A 22,628-nucleotide genomic window follows, 5' to 3' on the forward strand; every position below is an offset into this window, starting at 1 on the left:
CAAAACCATGATGTTAATCTGGCGTCTACAGCTCTTCTGACATATCCAGCCTCAGAGCTGATAGCACTCCTTCTGGGAACACAAGCAGAAATTAATAATAATAAAATGAGTATTCAAATAGACACACAAACAGAAACACAGGCAAATGTGTTTACATTTTAAACGCCGACAAATTATTCTTTCCTCATATTCTCCCTGTTATAAATAGCTAACAGATGTATGAATCGATGCGTTGTTGATCAAAACACATTATTAGAGCCATATTCAGAACTGTGTATTCATTGTGTTGTTAATAAAATATATAAGTTAATGGTCAAGTATTGTTATCAATTATTATTCAGTTTAAACAAAAGTATAAAAAAAACATTTCGTACACTTGCTACAAAATTCATCCCTAATTCATAGAATAGTATCTAATATTAGTCATTGGAGCATTAAGGTAGATTAGACCTAGTTATTAAAAAATAAAAATATCGATCGTCGGTGTTTACTTTGCCTGGCTAATATGTTTTTATAGCTAAAATAATGTACATTTCTAGGTATGCCTAAATTAAACGAAAACTAATTTAATTATTTTACATATTTTATTCTTACAAAACAACACAAATTAACGATATTTTAGCGTCTTTACAATATCTCTCTCTGCACGTCTCTCTCCCTCTCTCTCTTTAGCTGTCTCTCTTGCTCTCTCTCTCTCTCTCTCTCTCTCTCACACACACACACACACACACACACACACACACACACACAAGCACAAACACACTCTCTCTAGGCAGATGTCTGTGACTGTATTTTCTTTGCTGAGGAAGTGCAGCTGGCTCAGTCATTATGCACAAAAAACGAGAGGCTTTGCGGCAGCCCACATTCTTTTTTGTTTAAGACAATTTACAGCTTTGTAATAGATCTTTTTATGAGCCTATTTCGTCTGCCATTGGATGCCACTGGTCATGTGCAAGACGCAAACGTCTTCATGACCCCTTTTCCTGATTTCCCAAGCGATTTTCCCACTACATTCTGTGACTAAAGGCTCCGAATCAAAAATACAAACTGTGCTCATATATTTAAATATGTTTGTTTTTCCTCCTGCTATCTGTCTAACAGATCGAGAAGACGAATTCAAGGCTTTGGTAACGTGCATTACCGATTACGTATGTATGTTGTCAGATGCATCGGGTGTTGCAAGGGTTGCATTTCTAATCAGTATACATTAGGCTACTGGACGACTGATGAGAAACATGCTTCATAATATTCACCAGCAGCGCGGGAGGCAAAACATGGATTACAGGGCTCTGTTTGGTAAGTTTACATTTCATTAAATTGAACATGCTGGACAATATATGCTATCGTAATAGCAGTCAGGAGCTACAGGGCCAGCAGGTTTTTGGTTTGCGAAAATAATTTCAGATTGTGACAGCAGCATAGGCAGGCTGATCAAATCAAACCAGCAGGGTATAGTTAAAAGAAAAATTAAATAGTACATTTTGAGTCGAGACAATGCATCCTTTTGGATTCTATAAAAGCTAGAAGGGTGTTCATTTAAAACGGCTCATATTTCAGATTAATGTGATTTTTTAACGTTGGCCTAACTTTACTCGATCTTAATGTTACTTATTTGATTGAAATGTTTGATTTGACTCACAGATTTGAATATAAAGAACATAAACCTTTATGAATACATTTTTCATTCACAACTGATGTCAGTATTATAACAGTTGTCATTGGATTACTGTCGTCGTTCAAATTAAAAGGAAGCAAATCTTCAAAAATTGTAAAATTAAAAACATAAAGTTATGTAAACTTCCAAATGAAAACTTTAATCGGTCATAATTTTATGACCGATTCAAACCTTTCTGGTATTTTATTTTAATGTTTAATGCAATTAAATAATGAAATATATATATATATATATATATATATATATATATACGTGTGTGTGTGTAAACAATTATCCACACCAGTTACACATTAATATTCAGACATTATTCTTCTATCTAGCTTTGATCAGTGCATGAAAATACCGAATTACAGCGTTTATCAATAAGGAGGAAAAACAGAGATTTTGAAAGTCTGTAGAACTGTGGATGTGCAGTTGTTGTGTGTTTTAATGTATGCCTCCCTTAATGGTGAGAATGGCGCAGTTTTTAGGGAAGGGAGACCGGGTCTGCGGAACAAAGACAGTATTTCACAGTCAGCTGACAGGTCACTGCAGAGGTATTTACAACCTCACTGCAATGCGGCAGAAGAAGCGAGAGGAGCCTCCAAACCAGAGCAATACCCACTCACACAAACATTAAATAAATTACTTTAGAACGCATTTCATCGCAGTTTTTTTATTTATTTATTTGAAACTGCAATACAATCTTGAAATACCAGTTAAGAGTTTATTTTAATATTAAACTAGAATTATATATAATCCTGGAACATATTAAAATGATTTTCCGCGGTTGATAATCATGCAATGTGCATTTTAGTTAATTTATCTTTTATAACCACATAATATAAAGTGTTGCCTTTTAAAAAATCTGATTTTTATCAGATATATTAAATATTAAAAATAAAATAAAAAAGTGCATTATGTAGGCTATACCTTGGCCTGTATTGGGTATTGACACATCACTCTAAAAAATGCTGGGTTATTTCAACCCAACTTTGGGTCAAATATGGACTAACCCAACCGATGGGTTAAAATTTTACATTACATTTTTAACCCAAAAGTTGGGTTAGTTCGAATTTGACCCAAAGTTGAGTTGAAATAATTATTTTGGAGTGAATGATGTGATATTTTCATAGTATAGCCTATATGTAAAATAGTTATGTATACGTCTTGTAGTTTCTGTATGAGCCGCTATGCAAAAAACAAAAAAACAAACAAACAAACAAACAAAAAAATTATATATATATATATATATATATATATATATATATATATATATATATATATATATATATATATATATATATATATATAAAGTTAATAATAATAATAATGAGGACCGTTTGGCACGTACAGAACACCTAGGCAGTGTGTGCTTTGGTCGGCAGGCGGCGCTGTTGTCTAACACTCTGGGACTTGTTTGCCCGCTATCTGCATCTTTGTCCTCGAGGTCATTTCCTGTAACTGTGATTGGTTGTCGCAGTCATGTGACACAACAGTCACACAGTTGTCTTACTAACTGATAGAAAAATGCAAATTTTTAGAATAAAGCAATACTTTCAGGGACTGTGTAAGTTGTGTAATTGTAATGTGAGTTCGAACATCCCGAAACGCTCGCGGTGACAGCCTTGCACACATTCCATGCCCCTGAATAATCTGTGACATGTTTGAATTATCTACTTGACTAATCAGTTGACTTTATATTCATCTGGTGGAATATAAAAAGGGACACTCAGAGATGACACAATATATCTCACCAGTAAATCTTACTGCTATATTAATACACAGTGTACAGAAACTTTCCCAATGGCCATTTTACATAAATCAACAACTCGCCATATGGCGCTAATGTTGAGTTTTATTTATTTATTTATTTATTTATTTATTTATTTATTTATTTATTTATTTATTTATGTATGTATGTCTACTTTCTCTCACCGGGGATGTATTTCGAGTGTTCTTAATGTATTTATTTTATTTATTTTACACTACCTTTAATTTACAGTCAGATAATAATAATAATAATAATAATTATTATTATCCCATTAGTTCACTCTTCAGATTTCAAAAACACCTCATTTATCCTAGATTGAACTGTGGCAAAATAACATGCAAACTAGAGCAAAGCATTGGTTAAGAAATACTACACCGAATTATATACTAGCCTACTTGGATAAGAACTATAAATATTTGCCAAAATATATAGCGTGCATTTGTCTGCTATAGGATACAAGAAATAATCTCTGGTTTTCGACAATGTCGTTTTTTTCCCTTTTTTTTTCGTTGAGTGCTGTGAATGCAAATTGAACCCCGTGTGTTTATTTCCTCCTGAGATCAGAGTAATCGCCATTATTGAATAAGTGCAACTTTCAGGATTATTTATGGCACCCGCGCGCTGTCATGAATGGCTGTGGGGAAGCACGTGATACCATTAAACTTTGTTTTATGGCCTGGGAGTTGACAAGCCAAAATATAATTCACATTGTATATTAGAAAGGTCGTTCAGACGGTTTAGGAAAGATCCCAGTATCGCAGCAGAGGAAAGAGGCTCTTCGCTTATTTTGATCATGGATATACAAACTTATCGATTCTCTTTACATGAGACTCCTGCTTCTGGAGGTAAGCGTGTCCTCAGTGCGTCACTGAACTTGTGCGTGCTTGAATTGTGCCATAATGTTTACTGTGGTTTCATATAGTCAGCCTCCAAACCAGCGCTGATTTGTTTCTGTGTACTCCTCTTGTGTTGCTGTGCACACTTTTGAGTGGTTGGATAACTATAGAGAAAAAAAAGGTTGTAATCTAGGTGACGTAAATGTTATGCAGTAGTCCGGTTTTGGTGCAGTTGTGGCGCCACGTTACGAAAGATTGCTTCCTTCGGTTTTCACTGTTTAGCTCGTATATATGAAGTCTATTATCATCTTTGTTTTTGTCATTATTAGTATTATATAGGCTATGTCAAAATGCAAATTTTTGACGAATGCAAAAAAAAAAAAAAAAAACTTTTACTTTCTCATTATTAATATTCTTTTTTAATAGGCTAATTGTTTTGCTGGTTTCAAAGTGTGAAATAAACATATATTGCAAGTTTTCTTTTGGTTACCACATATTTATAAATACGACGAAAGTATTTTAATGTTTTTCTTTTGCATTTAACCTGCAAATTATTGTTAATCATTCACACCTGTTGTGTAGCGCGCTTCGTCTGAAAAATAGTGCAGTCTACCGTTTATTTTTAGAGAGAAATTCGTCCAAACGAAAACATCAGTTAGTCGATACACAATCATTCTGGGTATAATACTGAACTTTGTAATAAGCAGGTTTTCTGGGGTTTATTGACCAGCTCTCTAGCGCCCCCAAGCAAAAGAAACGCTTAATCTGGCCTTGAACCATATACCTTGTCCTACTAATTATTATCCATTTAAAAGTGGCTGTTTAGACTGATCAGAAAAAAGAAAAAGAAAAAAAAATTCATGTTCGTTAAAGCCTGAATTAAATTGTCTGAATTAAAAACACCAAATATATCAAATTCTACGTACATGTTATAAAGGAAAACGAAATAGCTAGATAATTTGTCATTGTTTTATCCAGTCATACTATTTCTGTTAAATAATTTGAAAGTTAATTTTTTTTAAATGTAAAGTCAAACCTCAGTCATTTAATATATATCTGTAACAATAAAAAAGACGAGGCTAATCACAATCCAGATATTTTGCAGTAGGCCTAAACGTTTGAAGTAAATCAGATATTTCATTCTTTAATAGCAAATCTGTTTGTAATTCTCTTTCAAGTTAAAATGATTTGTAAAAAATAATTAAATCATAATTTTTTTGAGAAATAAAAATAACCCTTTCAATCGACTATTCTGAATGAAAACTTTAAATTCACGGAGTGCTGGTGAAATAATAAAAACGGTTCATATCACAGAAACCCCTATGTGAATGCAAATTATTATCTAAAAAACAAAATAAAAATGCACAAGTAGATATTTTAATTTAAAATCAGAGGTCACGACAATTGGTGACCGTCCGTTTCATTGTTTTCTTTATCTGTAACTCGGCTTTGACCCAGCTGAGAGAGTCACAAAGCAAGGTGAAACACGGGTCACGCTGGCTAAAAAATAAAGAAATAAAATACGCGCATTTTATGACTGGCTATGTAAATATCAAAACATACAAAATGAATGAACTAATCCTTTTAAAAATGTAATATCAAGAATGAATGGCCTTGATAATTTCGAAAGTATTGTTAGCTCTTTTATATCGCGTGCCTTTCTTTGTTCCAAAAAGCTACAATCACTTACTGAAACACAGTTCAGATACAGCTCGTCAAATTAAACACGCTACGTATTTGAACGGAACTATATTAGATTTGTGTTTTATATGTCATATGTGTGTGTGTGTGTTTATGTTTTATTTATTTATTAAGAAAAGATTGGAAAATCCCTATATAGGAAAATAAATTGAACATCACTGTTAACCAAATTTAGATGTAACGACAAAAATCGATAGGCCTTAATATTGTTGAAATGTTGAGGGTTCTTGATCCTAACATTTGAATAGATCCATGGTTTTGGAGTATTGCTCTGGTGACCGGGAGCTAAGGGCCACAGGAGCTGCTTATCAGAGGAAGGTCGTGTATTATCCATGAACTTCCCTGCTTTTCCGCTCCCGCTGTCGCCTTGCAAAAAATAATGAAACTTTGTGATGTGTGTTGTAAATGAATCGGCTTGACCTCCGACCTTTAGCCTTCCTTTATATGCTTCTTCACGTATCCAAACAGCACACGGATTTAGGGACACCTGATCATTGACTGCCATGATAGCATCTCAGAGTGAGTAGAATTTAGCACGAGTCCTTCAGTCCTGTGCCTGGGTGGATATAATATGTTGTGTTGTATATCGAATGAAAGATTTTTATTAATGAGATTAGTCACCTTTTATCAAACAAATTGAAATTGAGCTGCGGGCCTCTATTTTTAAAGATTTTTTCCCCCTTTAAACATATGTATTATCCAAATTAAAATTAAGTCAAACTTGATTGTAATATTGGGAATTAATTATGCTTAATGAAAAACTTGAATCTTTGAGTCAAAACGTTTGTGATAACGGATTAATTGTATATTACATTTTAATCTTTTTTTTCGAAGGTGTTTTGTCTTTTGGGCGAATCCATGTCGTCGTCTATATATACCCTGTAGAACCGAATTTGTGTGGGAAACAATGAGAGTCACAGATTCGATTCTAGGGGAGTATATGGTCGACGCAAGAACTTCGAATAAAACCACTTGCGTACAGTGGAGAATATGACATGATACGCATATAATTACTTGATTGCATAATATGATTAAATGATTCTGTTACTTGAACTGTCACGAAATGCTTTGATCAACAGTGCTGTGTATTGCTGTTTTCACTAAAATAAGTCAACATATTTAACCTTTTATATATAGAGTTCAACTCTCAATGCGTGGCTAAAACAGGACAGAGAGCAATAATTCATATTAGATCTATGAATATATATGTATGTTGTATAGATGTCAACCAAGTATGCACATCCACTGCTCCCTAGTCTTACCTTATGAACTCCCAAGTGGCTATTCTGTTGTATGTGGTGTTTGATTATTGATTGGCACGGCGCATTGATGGCGAAGCAGGGCGCTCTATACAGAGAGCTGAAAGGATGAGAAGCGCTGGAACGATGAGACTCCAGTAACTTCTGCGTGACCTCTACATGACAAAGACGGTCTCCATCAATTGTCTGCTGGCTTTATGTGACTCTTTTTGTGCCTTGGGTCGTTTTTTATCTTTTGTCTTGTTTTGTTTCTACCAGTCAAAATTCCTGGATTGGGTTTGATTTAGCTTGGTTGAATATTAATTCACCTATTTGGGCCACACATATGTGATGCATATACATGTTTTATGATATCACGAAATGTGTAGTTAGCAGGGATCCTCCCATGTGATGATGGGCATTAGCCACTGGGTCTCAACACACAACACACACTTTATTTCATTTATTTATTTATTTATTTTTACACAGACCGGGTATTCAATCAAATCAGTTTTATATGATATCGTTACTGTCCTAATTGAGAGATAATGTGAAGTTTGTGAAATCAGCTACTAGGTGTGCACAGCTTCTTCTCGGTTGATGGAGTCCCTCCGCCTCGATTGGCCGAGCTGGTCACATGGTAGCCTAACTTTATTCAGTTGACAGCAAGTAGGAGGGCTTTATGGAGGGAGGAAAAAAAGACAACTCGAGAAAAATTAGTATTTCCTACCTTCAGAAATTAATGGCCATGAGTTCGTACATGGTGAACTCCAAGTATGTGGATCCAACATTTCCTCCTTGTGAGGAATATTCTCAGAACAGCTATATACCTGAACAGAGCCCAGGCTACTACAGTCCGTCGCGGGACACTGGTTTCCAGCATCCCGGCATCTATTCACGGTCAAACTACTCTGAGCAGCCTTACAGCTGTAACACTGTCCAGGGCTCGTCGGTGCAGCCTCGGGGTCATGTGCAGGATCCAGCCGGCCACCCGAGCCCTTACCCCGCACAGACAGAGCAGTGTCCTGCGGTCCAGATATCCGGACCGAGGACTTGTGGACCACAACAAAACACAAAGAGCCAGAACGGGATACCAGCCAAGCAGCCTGCTGTAGTTTATCCATGGATGAAGAAAGTGCACGTTACTACGGGTAAGATTCACTCTCTTTGCTGTCTGCTTGTAGGACAGCCCCATTCTGCTGTTTTATTCACAGTTAAAACCATGCAGTGAAATATTTATGGGTTCCTCTGAAGGGGCCGCCAATTACACCAGCCATACATTTTTATTGCTTAGGAAATAGGCCGCTAGCTCTGCTGGACACTACTGTAGAACTGAGAGTCCACTTGGCCCATAGCATTGAACTGAATAATTTAGCAGTGATAAACTCTGAGATAAATTCACAGTACAGGCTATATGTGTGAAATCAAATTTAAGCAAGTGGGTAAGTTCAAACATAAAGAAGCGAATGGATGTTTAATTTTAATAGTTGGTTTTATATATCAATATATCAATTATTTTTACAAAAGTGTGTTTTTGTCTCTCTCAGTGAACCCGGATTACACGGGACCGGAACTCAAACGTTCTCGGACAGCCTACACAAGACAACAAGCTCTCGAACTAGAAAAGGAGTTTCATTTTAACAGGTATCTAACAAGACGGCGTCGCATTGAGATCGCGCATACCCTCTGTCTCTCTGAGCGACAGATCAAAATCTGGTTTCAGAACAGAAGAATGAAATGGAAAAAAGATCACAAACTCCCTAACACGAAAGGAAGATCGGCGTCAGCTGGAAATCAGCATGCACAACACGCTCAGAAGGACAACCAGACAGAGCTCACAACTTTATAAGTGGATATCTCTCCCTCTCTCCAGATGTACAGATGAACTGTATGTAATAGACAATGCTTCTTTGACATTGCATGGTAGCAAATCATGACATGTTGGGTACAAGTGCCAAAACTGATATCCAGGAGCACACACCATGACTAAATGCAGCATAAAAGCTGCAATAGGTTAAAAACTCAAATTTCAACATTTCCGATATTGTAATCCTTTGTAACAAAAGGCAAAAAGAGTATGAGGCGTCGAATGATGGTTCAAGTGCCACCACGAGGTACACTAAAACGTTAGAAAGCTCACGCTATTCTACACAAACTTCCCACATTTGTTTCAGAGCATGGTTCGTTTTAGTGGTAGGCTACTATTCACACATTTTTTGTAAATCTCTGTACATCTACAGGGTTTTTTTTTTTTTTTTTTTTTTTGACGCATTTTACGCCTGTGGCGAGTCAATTTATCTTAACTTAAAAATTAAAGAGAACTTAAGCAATGTCCAGCATATAGTAGCTAAATTACGAATGTCTATTTTTTTACTTAAGTCGACTGGGTGCAAGTAACAAAACAAAATAAAATTAGTTAATAATAAGGAAAAAAAATATTATTTGTAGACTGAAAAGCTATTGAAATTTCCTTTTGAACCTCGTTTATTGTGCGCGCCTCATTAATGGTTTACTAGATTTCAGTCAAGCAATTTCATCATGTTCAATAGGAATTTCGTTATAGACGTTTTACATTTGTTTACTGCAGCTTTTAAAAATGGCCTATTTAATCGAGAAAAATGTCTCCTTTTGACACGAATATTCCATGCCTTATAATCCACTATAAATCTCGCCCGTCATCTTTGTTAACAATCTAACTACAATTGCAGAACCAGTATTTCTGTCTTCCATATGTTACCTGAAATTCTTGAAAAGCAGCTTTTTATTTTGCATTTTTTATACACGTTTATCCCTCAAGATGTTTGAACCTTCTATTTATTAAAATGTAATGTTAAAAGCTTTATGTTCTACGTGAACGTAATTATCCGTTCAATAATGATCAAATTCAGTTTTGAGTTTTTGAGTTCTTAAATATATATGTATATATTTCTGTATATTGTGCATATTTTTACAGGCATATTTTACAGTTATGAAATAAATATTATGCAGAGAGGTTTCACTCAAACTGCGTCATATTGTGTTGAATCTAGAAACTCTTAGAAAAAAAACACGTTTTATCATGCACTTTCATGCACATTATGTTATTTTTGAAAAGCGATTGGTGTTGATTTTGAAATGGTTTTCCAACAGTGATTAAACTTAGACGCTCTGCTATCATTGTGGTGCCTTTGTCTCCTTGAACAAAAACTCGAGGCGTACATGCATTGCGAAGGAGTCTTCACACAGAAGCCTTCACGTTGAGAGCATGAAAAGGTATTTTTACAGAAGTTCAACAAAAGCCTTGCGGGCAGGTTCATCCAGAGGACAGATTCTGTTGCATTTGACGCTTCTAGAGCCGCGAGCACTGACCTCTACACTCCTGACCTGATGGACCTTCAGCCGGTTCTCTCAGACGCGTTTTGCACACAGATGCTCCAATAATGTGTGCTTGTGGAGAAGGAGTGCCTGTTTTTTTTAAGAAAATAAAAAAAAAAATCTGCAAGAAATATTTGCTCTGTATTAATATTTGCTTGCTTACACTGTGATTATTTGCTACGTCATGCAACTTTTATGAATTTGTACTTTATCAGTTTCTGCCCGAGTCCTGCAGTTTAAAATCACGGTTACGCTGTACGTAAATAAACCATGTGTTTTTCTTCAAGCAAAATATAATGTCAAAGCATGATATCCCTGTAGGCCTATATATATATATATATATATATATATATATATATATATATATATTATATTATAAGTATTACGAGCCCTCAAAGAGTAGGCTATGCGCAATCATTATTAAGGTTATGACTAAATAGCAACAGAGTTTGTGTTATTTAAATATTAAACTAAATTTTCTAAATTTATCAAAAAAGGTTTTCGTCCATCAGCACTGAAAATGTTTGTGCTTGGCGTGTGTGTGTGTGTGTACCTACTGAACCATATTTTGGGGGGGAAATGTACCCAGAAGTGAGGTTAACATGACAAATTCTCTCAAAACCCCCTTTTGTAGGCGTCCTCATTTGTAAAAACAGGAAGCTAATACAAATAGTAGAGGCTTTTTAAACTGTACAAATGCTCAAACTTTTCTGTTGGGTTTAGGTTAAAGTTTTTATAACTAGCTGTATATAAAAACAATAGAAGTCTATGCCATGTCCATAAGAACACTTCTGTGTGTGAGAGACAATGTACTACTATACTAATAAGAATTTTAACAGCTTTTTTTGTGGTGTGTGTAAATATACTGTGTGTGTGTGTGTGTGTGTGTGTCTGATTTAATGTTACCAATGCATTTGCAATGTAAATACTTTTTCTGTCAATAAAAGCCACTTGAATCAAAGACAGAGAGAGAGAGAGAAAGAGAGAGAGAGAGAGAGAGAGAGAGAGAGAGAGAGAGAGAGATTATAAGAACTGCAATACACACCTCCAGGGAGGACCAAATGTAAAGTTTATTTCAGGCAAAACATCTACAAACATCTACCTTACAAACATGCATGTGGAGTAGTTCTCTGATACCGTTTTTCATCAGTTGCATTGCTGAAAATTAGATTTATATATTGGATATGCATGGTCAATTGTATACCGTTGTCATACAGAGATCTTGAATGTATGCGTGTGTGTCGATATCTATTCCAAATATCTATTTTTGTTCAATAAGCCTTGTGCATAGTGAAAATCTCCATCTCTTTCCCTCCAGTAAGGCATTCTGAGTATTGCCCTGGATGTCTGAACGCAATAAATGAGAGCCATACGCAGTCCCATTTGTAATGACACTGCACCGATATACCGCCGCTCTCACAATGCTTCTCAAACGGCCATTTTTGATTTCCAGCTGTTCGTTGAAAATGTCTTCGCCCGTCGAGACAACCCGTTAAGATAAATCAAACTGCGCTGTCGACATCCCATGATAGAATTCGGTATGGTTCCGGTCTAGCCTATATCTTTTTTTGTTTGACCACGTGATAGTCTAAATAATTAATGCAGCACGTCCCCTAGAAACCCGGCGTCGTCATTAATCGCGAGGACTCTATCAGACTTGAAAACTGAAGAGATCCAAGAAAATATTATCCAAACGGTCCTGTATCTCACCCACCGCAACCTGGACACTCGTACAGCTTTTCAGCCAATGGAGCATCGGTAGGTAAACATTTTAAGATTAATATTTGCACCGAGACAGCGGATAAACATATCTGTCAGGATTTTGATAAATAGCGTCCTTTGATTCGGTCTTCGCGGACAGACTGAAACAACTTCAGGCTCATTGGGATTTTTTTTGCTTAAATAGCTTAAGCATGAAGCTTTCCCAATCTATACCTTTATCAATAAAAAAACCGTTAAGTAACACTAATTTTTTTAAGTATTAAAGGCAAACTTTACGGTAATTATTTTCTCATGTAATATTATGTTTTATTGATGCATTTGTGTATGAACGATGTGAAGTCCAGTTCGATGTGTTTATTGCTTAGCCTCCAGGACTCTAACGAAGGCCTCTTTGTGATTTATAATCCGTCAAGAGATGCTGTTCTTTCCAGATTAGTGGCGACTATTTGCGGAGACGTATGTTTCTGGTTAGATAAAAAGAACACAGGCTAAGATTCACTGTAGAGGTCTGTCTGGAAAATCATCACATGGTTATTGATGCAAGTATTGCCTGAATAACTGGATGTAAGATCATGACAATTTGACAACAATTGTGGAAGCACTAACAAAACAGCATAAGAAGAAAACAAAAAAAAACAACAACAACAATGGTATCGATTCAAAAACAATACATTTCAATGATGTCAAATGCTCCAGAATGCCCACTCGTTTAGTAATGGAGCGTTATGATCGTGGATCTATCCATAAAGTGTCTCGAACTGCTGGAGAGGGATGACGGTGATCTGCATCGTTGTAAATCATGCTCAGTAATGTCTGAAAGGGTGAGAGGCTGTTGGGGGCCGGGCGTGGACTGTAAATCTTTCACTTTTATTAGCCCGTGAACATATGCTGCAAGGGGAGACGACTCGCATCCTCTCCTCAGGACAAGCCTGAGCTCGGCCGCGTTCCCAACCGTTTCATCTCCATCTTACCATCATAACCGTACCGCACGAGCAAGCATTCTGATCCAGATTGCATATAACGTTATCATCTTGCATTTAACCTCTCAAATTGTCTTTTGGCTAAAACGTTAAGGGTGACAATTTTAATTCAGAAAAATTGTAATACATAGAATGTATTTTAATGAACAAACTAGTAAAAATCGTAACACTGAAAGTACCCACTTTTACGTTTCATGCTCACATATGGATTCATACACGCTCTTGGTTTTTGAGAAGAACAATATAGAATTTGGGATGATTTTGATGAATCTGTTTGGTTAAAGAGGTCATACATTGCTGTCAATGCCAAAACCATAATAGTCAAACAATATTTCAGTGGTTTCTTGCATCTTATAATAAATGGATTTCTCTTCAAAACAGCGAGAAAAAAGCAATAACTATATATCGGATAATCTTAAATAAAACTAAAATATCCATAATTTTGTTGCTTTCGATTATGGTCTGTTTCGCAGGCCTGTATTACACTGCGTTAAATTTAAAAATACTACTAATAAAAATAGATGAAATAAAAAAAGTGTAAAAAAAAAAAAACGTTTTAGACATTTGGGTGTGAAGAAAATCAAATCAAATATTTCACAGATTATGTAAACATTTGTCTTTCAAATAAAGACAGCGTAGTGCTAACAATAATATGTTTTTTTGTGCTTCATTTGAACGTTTTTATTATTATACGTCTGGGTTTCAAAGCCATAATAAATAGCAATGTAGCATTTGTCCTAATGATAAACTGTTATACAGTGGGAGAAAGGAGCGAGTTCTGGTGCAAAATGACTGTACAATGATGCGAGGCTGGAGGAAATGTTAGTGCTCTTGCTTTCTAAATGTATTTGTGAGGTGAGGCTGGTTGGAGTCTCAATCAGGACAATCTGCGATCCGGATCACGTGAACAAATATGCTTGTATTTTAAGGGGGCGCCTTTATTTGTCATGATAAGGTTTCTGAAATATAGTAATGTCGACTCATTCGGCGAGCTTGCATCTGTAAAACGTTCACTTCTTTTTCAAATGGGAAGTTGATTGCAAGTGGTAATTCGTTTTGGAATAAGAAGAACTTCTTGGCTTTTTATTGGTAGCTGAGTGAGTGGGTCCCATTCTTTCGGGAATACTGTCTGCATTGGTATATGGAAATGCCTGGAAAAGCGCGAGATCAGTTTTAAGACAGTACTGTCTATAGACAAAGGGTGAAGGATATATCCGAGCAGCCAAACTGAGAGATATTGAGACTAAGAAGCACGGCTATATAATAAATTGACATCACAGGTAAGCAATTGCATGGCAAAACGTAACCTTTAAGCGTGGGTTTACATTAGGCCTGTGTGAAAAAAAAAAGATTTATTCCGTTCAAAGCTGATCTTTATTAATGTCGTTGCCTTCCAACTAAGCAAGTACGATTTGAAGAAAAAAACTGAGACTGAGACGCAACCTTGACTATTTTACATGGATTACACTGTAAGGTGATTCATTCATAGAATTTTTGAGTTTTATTTGAGCTGTTTTATTTATTTTATATATTCTGGTAGCTTTAGAGTTAGAGTCTGCGATGCAGAGTATAAAACATCTGTTCCATACATTGTGAGATCGTTAATCACTTTAATTTGTGTTATAGTCAAAGCGATGTTAGACATGACATATGTGGGCTAGCGTATGCTATTCTTTTAAACATACACGTTTCCATAAACTCAAATCATTTCAGTCTCTCTGATTTTGATTGTCCAAATTGTTGGGATTGAAGCACTAAAAAACATCAAATGAATTCAAATTATGAAACCATATTTCGCATGCAATAAAACAGTAGTTTTTATAAGAATAAATTCAGATATGAAGTGTTTTATTATTTATGTATTTTGCACAAGAAGCAAGAGCATACTATGTCATGCCAATCTAGATGTTTGAAATCTTAGATTAGACCTTATATGATTTATTGACTGAGATGAAGATCTTTTGATTATTTTTTAAAGTTGATATCCTAAACCCGTTTTGCATTTGAGCTCTGTTTACTGGATTCTATTTAAAAAAATAAAAATAAAAAATAACATGTTTTGGGTCAAGCATTTTTTTTCGTTTTGTTGATAATTTATACATATTCCTACATATTTTACAAAACATTAAGTTCTGCAATTAGATTATTCTGCATTGTGCATTATCTGGTAAATAAATCGAGGCTCAAACCCAAACGCATTTGTCTTCGATTCTTCAGACTACAAGATTTTGAGACGAATATGCGGTATTTTGTACACATTATTTCCAACATAAAAAATGATAGCCATACAAAATCTTAATTTTCCTAAAAAAGAGACCAACTTAAGCATGCAAATCAGAAACAGACATACATGTTTATATTTACAGACCGACTTCCAGAGTCCATTATTCTTTACAGCCCATTGTTCTATTATGAGTACCAAACTTACCGTGGGTGTGCGTGGGCGAAAACACTGTTGCCTAATAAAGACAGACCGTGTTCGGCTGCACTGGTCGCTACATTTATCCCATTAAGACTTTGAACATGACACACACGTTTAAAATACAAGCTACATACATGGTAGTTTTGCCAAGGTTGCGGTCCGTCACCAAACAATAATAATAATCTAATGATATAACTACTATTATTAATCCCATAGGTTTTTTTCAAATGTGTTGTCCTCGTCTGATGTTTTCGAAAGTATTTCAGAGTGGAACAGAACAGGTCATCTGTCTGGAAGGATGAGGATTCAAATCTCGTCTTCAGGCTCTCTTGGTTTTAAAATCACCGGTGAAAAAGTTGTGTGGTGTGGATTGCATTGTGACTTGAGTCCCTTCCGTCCCTTGTTCATTAATCAGTGAGTTATTGGAGAGGAAGTCAAAGGTCACCCAAAAGGCTTATGAGTGCTAAATATTTTGGCCAGCATCTTTTGTGTAAAATCGCTTATGTCAGTCCCCCCCCCCCCCATCTCTCTCTCAGATACTGCTCCTAAAACCAGTCCAATCTTCTAGGGTCGAAATAATTCGTTAATTAAAAAATGGGCCATCATGTAAAAATGTTCTACATTTTTGGTTCTAAGAACTGTTAACGATGATGGGCAGTGAATGCACATCCAGAATGTGAATTCCGTCATTTTGCAATCGAAAACGTTGACCATGTACTCACAGAATCCTAAATAAAACGAGATGCTGGAAGAAAAATCCGATCAACAACTGAGATCACATAAAGAAATATCTATGTTTTATTCTTCAGGTCGTCGCCGTCTAAATTATGAAGACCGCTTGAGGAGAAACAGAGGAGAGAAAAACACAGACTGCGGTAAGAGATGCTTGAAATATTTTAGTTTGCACTGAAATAGAACAAGAGCAGCTTTATAACCTGCAAGCTATTGTCCTGTGACTCGTAGTTCATAACTTACAGGCCTGGAAAATGAATACATGTATTTTTGTATAGCCTAAATACAACAGTCTTTTGATCCTCTGATTTTATACAAATAAATAAATAAATAAACATAAACAATCATTTACTGGCTTTTGCCAATGTATTTTGAAGTACACGACACATTGTGCACAAAAAAATAAACATTTACACTATAAAATATAACATGCAAAAGCATTATGTCGTAGGCATATGTAATAAATATAACAAATAAACATGCAAAAACAGAAATAAATATTCCCATCCGCACTTTCTTCTTAATTTAGAGTATATCCTTTACTAAAATCCACAGCTATCCGCGCTTGTGGGAAAAGTGTGTTCCATTGCAAGTAGTTAAAGAAGGTTCAAGACAAAGTGTGTGAATTAGTGCAGTAGCCGGATTTATACTGGCGGGCTGCAGGCTCTGGCTTCAGCGGGACATTCTTGCCCTCATCCATCCTCCTACGCTTAGAGTTTTACCCCTCTGACGGAACCAAGTCTTGAGGAGTTCCTTTCTTCTCACCCTCTTTGAAGCATTTACGCCTGTAGTATGGCCAGTCATAAATTTTGTCGAGCTTTACAATGACAGGTGCATTCATTGATATGTATCGTTGCAGAGCTTCAGGCCGTCTAATAACTGTATTGAGCACGAGCTACAGTCACTCGGGTGAAAGAATAAGACTAGGAAGAAGACGACAACAATAGTAAAAAAGAAAGAAAGAAGTATTGCACATTGGGATCTCAGTTTGACTTTACTACCAACAATCGCTATCTTATTCGCATAGGCTACTTGGGTGATCCACGCTCGGCCTTTGGTGGGAAACAAGACTTACTCCAAACCCACCATGCCATTATGATACAGATCAAATGGCAACTGGGAATTTAGCAGTCAAGTAAATCCCGGGATTACACTATACACTAATAAAGATTATCTATTTATATGTATGAGGTGCGACATTAGAAAGGACAAAATAGACAAGAGGTGTTTGGTTAATTCGTCTCTATAATTTATACCTCGGATTTCTTTTTATTTTCATATAAAAAATATATGGATTTTTTTTAATTCAATGCTCACAAACAAATGCAAGAAAAAGAAGCGTGGAGCTATAGTAGCCTATATTAAACTTCACTTGATGAATTTCATTAATGTGAACCGATCCAACTTCGAATGACGCCGAATCTTCATGTAATCTCATACATAAAAGATGAACAATTCCAGGTTATAGACAAACAACGGCTGATCTAGCTTTTTAGTTGTTAGAACAAGGAGATTTATTCACATTCATATAGAGACATAGATATAGGATATATATATATATATATATATATATATATATATATATATATATATATATATATATATATATATATATATATATATATATATATATAATTTTTTTTTTTTTTGTGGTTCATTTGTGTAGTTCATACGTTATATTATATATTTCACTCAATAATTTGATAAGGATTTTTTTTAGTACTGCTTGAATGACATTAAAAAAAATCTGGTACTGAGCAAAGAGTCGGAAAAGAATGGGATATTGTTTGAAGAGAAACGCTGATTCTCCTTCTGCTGCCCTGTAGTCTCACTCAATAGGGCATACTTTTAGCACAAGTTAAACTTTAACCGCCTTGATGCATTCATGCCTTAAATTCTGAAAGTGAAAAGCTGAAGGGGGTTGGCTGAGAAAAAAACGGCTAAGAGAAAGGCCTTATATAGATGAAAGATGGCTGTTCACAACATAGGATCTGTTACTGTTTAGATATGGTAAATTGGAAAAAATATATAATTTTTTTTAAAGAAACATTAAAAATATTGGTGAAAACTTTTACAACTTGCCCGTTTCCCATCCTGATTTGGAAAGAGTCAGGAGACTTCTATAGGTACTAAAACAAGATGGCAAAAGAAACTAAAGTTGAATGGTTCAATAAGGGAACAACGTTCAACGAATACAATTACTTTTCACTACATAACTTTGTCTTGCCATCTTTAGCATGAAATGCATTAAGAAACAATAGGTAAAAGAACAGTCATGAAATCCAGAGAGTTGACAGAAGAAAAGGCATAAGGTTGACACCAGAAACTATAGAGCTATAGGATACATTTATTTCCATAAAATATTTAAATATTGAAAATGCTATGGGCTGTTTTCATTTGCAGTGGGATATGTTTCGATCGAGAAGAGTTCTGTAAATGAGTGTAACAGCACATCACTGTTTAATCCTGAAATATTTGCTACAACTGATTCATTTTATTTCTTAACAGGTCAAAGGACAGAAAATCTGTGGGAGGCTCCAATCACGTGATTGACAAGTCCATGCAATTGGACAGGGGTTCGCAGACTCTCTTAGTTTGAACCTTCGCAATGCAGAAAGCCACTTATTATGACAATGCTGGACTTTTCGGAGGATATTCATACACCAAATCTGACTCCTATACATACGGTCCTACACACCAGGGCTTCTCATCCTCCAGCATAGAGAATAACTATTCAAATCCAAGCTGTCCTATTCAAACTACATCAGTCCGGCCACCAGCACATAAAAATGGAGACATCAGTGGCAGCTGTATGCGACCGGGTGCCAGCCAGGGCAACAGCCAAACAGAGAGTATCAGTGAGCAGCAGCAAGCCGCTCCTTTAGCAGCCAGCTCACCCAGCCCTAACAGCAGCTCCACACAAAAAAAGAAATCTCCCAGCACCACTGGCTCCAGTACTGCCACCCCAGTCATAGCCAAGCAAATTTTCCCTTGGATGAAAGAGTCACGCCAAAACGCAAAGCAGAAAAGCTCCAACTGCCCAGCTGCAGGTATGGGCTGTGTGTGTCTGTGTGTGTGTGTGTGTGTGTGTGTGTGTGTGTGTTTAAGTGTGTGGGGCAGGATAGAATAGTTTTCTCTTAAGACGGCGACAAATACGATTACGACCTAGTTTGGTTTGTTTACAGTAGTCCGTCTCTCTTTGACCTTTAAGTGATGTAATAAGCTGTGTAACAATTAATCCACTGCTTTGCTCTCTGTGTTCAGGAGAAACCTGCGACGACAAGAGTCCACCCGGCCCTGCCTCGAAACGAGTGCGCACTGCCTACACCAGCGCCCAGCTGGTTGAACTGGAGAAGGAGTTTCATTTTAATCGCTACCTGTGTCGGCCCAGAAGAGTGGAGATGGCTAATCTGCTCAACCTCACCGAGCGCCAAATAAAGATCTGGTTTCAGAACAGGAGGATGAAGTACAAAAAAGATCAGAAATCTAAAGGCATAATGCACTCTCCCTTAGGACATTCTCCGGACAGAAGCCCGCCGTTAAGTGGCTCGAATCACATCGGATATTCTGGTCAGCTTCCAAACGTAAACGGCCTAAACTACGACGCGCCATCTCCTCCGTCCTTCGCCAAACCGCAACAGAACATGTACGGCTTGGCAGCCTACACGGCGCCACTGGGCGGCTGCATACCGCAACAGAAAAGATACCCGGGAGCAGAGTACGAGCACCCCAGCATGCAGGGGAACGGGAGCTTTGCGAATGCCAATTTACAAAGTAGCCCTGTTTACGTCGGGGGAAACTTCGTTGATTCAATGCCAGCGTCGGGCCCAATGTTCAACCTCGGTCATCTTCCCCATCCCTCATCCGCTAGTGTGGACTACAGCTGCGCGGCTCAGATCCCGGGTAACCACCACCACGGACCGTGTGACCCCCACCCCACATACACAGACCTCAGCTCTCACCACGCGTCTCAGGGAAGGCTGCACGATGCACCCAAACTCACGCATCTGTAAGGATCCCATCAGTGTGCTTAAGCGAAACGTCGCGTTTTTATTACCTCACTAGTTAAACTAATTTATAAAATTACACTCCGAGAGAAACATAACGTATTATCCTGTATTATTATGATTGATATTACTATTACTGCTATGATTGTAATTATTTTTAATAATAGCTGTGGTCCATTTCTCATGACTTTTGAAGATACACATGGTTGTTTGTTGTCAGTTGTTTAGTTCTCGGAAGGACTGTATTGGCAAAATGAAGGCAATTTCCATAACGTACTGTTACTTGAAGGTAAATTCTGTAGATTTGACAGTATAGGCATCCGTCGTTTTAGAGATGGGATTTATAGAAAAAAAAAGAAAAGAAAAAAAAAAGCCTTGCATCTTTGTTAAGCTGTCAGTTCCTCATGGGTTCTTCATATGTTATCCATTATACCATTATTTATTATTTTCCTCCAAGACGGTACGACAAACATTTATCTTGACTGAGTATTATATTTATTATTTATCGTTTTTAATGCACATTATTTATATTCTCATGTATATTATTTATATGACAATTGTAGAATTTATTTTGCAGAAGCAGAAGCCGTTGACATTTCGTTGAACTGGTGCAAACAAGGTGATAATGTAAGACTGGTGTATTTATTTCTTCTTTCAGTAATAAAATGTTATTAAATGAAGAATTAACAAGAATCTCGAAATTGTTATTTTTAATATTAAATGTAGTAATTGGAAATTTGGCAATCTCCGACTATGGTTAAAATCATGTTGCTTAAAAACACCAGCATCTATAATGACTCACCCTCACGTTCATTATAAATGTTATTTTGTAAGTTGCACTCTCCATGCATAAAATGATGAAATGGTAACTATACAGAAATGTTATATTTTATTGTGTTAAACATTTAGTAAATAAAGTGCTTAAGATAAACAAATGATATTGCAAATGCTACATCGATATTAATGTATTTTCATTTACATATTTAGGATAATTTAAATTTTAAAATGTTCATATATATTGTGTGTGGATATGAATGGATTTCAAACTTGGATTATGGCCAATTCATAAGGCGGAGACGCCATTTTGGAAACATAAGGATAATAAACAAAAGAGGCACCCTCGCTCTCACCCCCATCCAGATGCGCGTGAATGTGCGCGCACCCGTATCACGGCTGTTCACAAAACACAACAGCCAACCACACCATTGCAAATATTTAAAATGTGGCAATTTCAAACTTGATAGAACTGCATAACCATTATGTGAATCAGATTATCAGTGAGTTTATTATGATTTAGGAAACTGAGATTTCACAAATAGGCCTATAGTTTTCAAATTTCTCGCTGGTTAGGCTAGCCTACTTCTTACAAAAAATATTATAAATATAATGCGATTCTAAGTTAAACTGGTGCAGTGTGCAAATCCAGATAAAGTTATTGGGTTTTCTCATTGGTGTGCCAAGTTGATGTAGCCTACATCTCAAGATTAAAGTAGCATATTGCTAATATTTTTAATGTTTTTATAGACTGGGTGCTCAGAAGAAACTGTGACACATCATAAGGCCCAGAGCAAGTGTTTATAGTCTTATAAACAGTTTGATATAACATTAACCTGCACCATTGCGCAAGCATTAATACATATAGGTCTATGTATTTTAAATGCACCTTATAATGTGGTAATGAATAGCCTAAAGCGTCACTGCCTTTGTAAGCACTGGCAAGCCGTCTCTAACAGAATAGGCTCTTTCCCGGCTTCCCCTAGCGAGGCATTTCAAAGCTCATTAATCAAAAACTCCTCGCTTTCAGTCTCGCTACTGATTCCTGCTCCTTATGAACAAAGCTTTTTGCTTTCTCAACTGTGGAAACACATTTCAAATTGCAAGAGGCCAAACTTTGTCCTGAGAGAAAGCGAGAGAGAGAGAGAGAGAGAGAGAGAGAGAGAGAGAGAGAGAGAGAGAGAGAGAGAGAGAGAGAGAGAGAGAGAGAGAGAGAGAGAGAGAGAGAGAGAGCGACTGTGACAACACATTCTGGTTGCAATCATGGCATGGATGAGAGAGAATTCAAAGCTGGAAAGACATAATGCCAAAGGGCTCAACCACTGAGAGCATAGACTGTGAATACAATATCGGTATATTTAAGAAATACATCGACGGGGGAGGATCCTAAGCTTCTTATGATTGGTGCACAAAGACAAAATAAAGGCCTCGTTA

At 36.5% G+C, this 22,628-nt stretch overlaps 2 protein-coding genes across 2 annotated transcripts; both read left to right on the forward strand.

The window, feature by feature from the left end:
• Nucleotides 1–885: 885 nt before the first annotated feature.
• On the forward strand, nt 886–21,341 carry LOC132152665 (homeobox protein Hox-D3a-like). The gene is made up of 4 exons (XM_059561449.1): nt 886–1,296; nt 16,491–16,556; nt 18,922–19,463; nt 19,678–21,341. The coding sequence occupies exons 3-4, from the start codon at nt 19,022–19,024 to the stop codon at nt 20,424–20,426; spliced, it is 1,191 nt and encodes a 396-aa protein (XP_059417432.1). The 5' UTR covers nt 886–1,296; nt 16,491–16,556; nt 18,922–19,021; the 3' UTR covers nt 20,427–21,341.
• On the forward strand, nt 6,922–9,306 carry LOC132152666 (homeobox protein Hox-D4a-like). Its single transcript, XM_059561450.1, has 2 exons — nt 6,922–8,354; nt 8,751–9,306. The coding sequence occupies exons 1-2, from the start codon at nt 7,886–7,888 to the stop codon at nt 9,050–9,052; spliced, it is 771 nt and encodes a 256-aa protein (XP_059417433.1). The 5' UTR covers nt 6,922–7,885; the 3' UTR covers nt 9,053–9,306.
• Nucleotides 21,342–22,628: the final 1,287 nt, after the last annotated feature.

Source organism: Carassius carassius, chromosome 11 (assembly GCF_963082965.1).
Source record: "Carassius carassius chromosome 11, fCarCar2.1, whole genome shotgun sequence".
In the NCBI taxonomy this organism is placed as follows: Eukaryota; Metazoa; Chordata; class Actinopteri; order Cypriniformes; family Cyprinidae; genus Carassius; species Carassius carassius.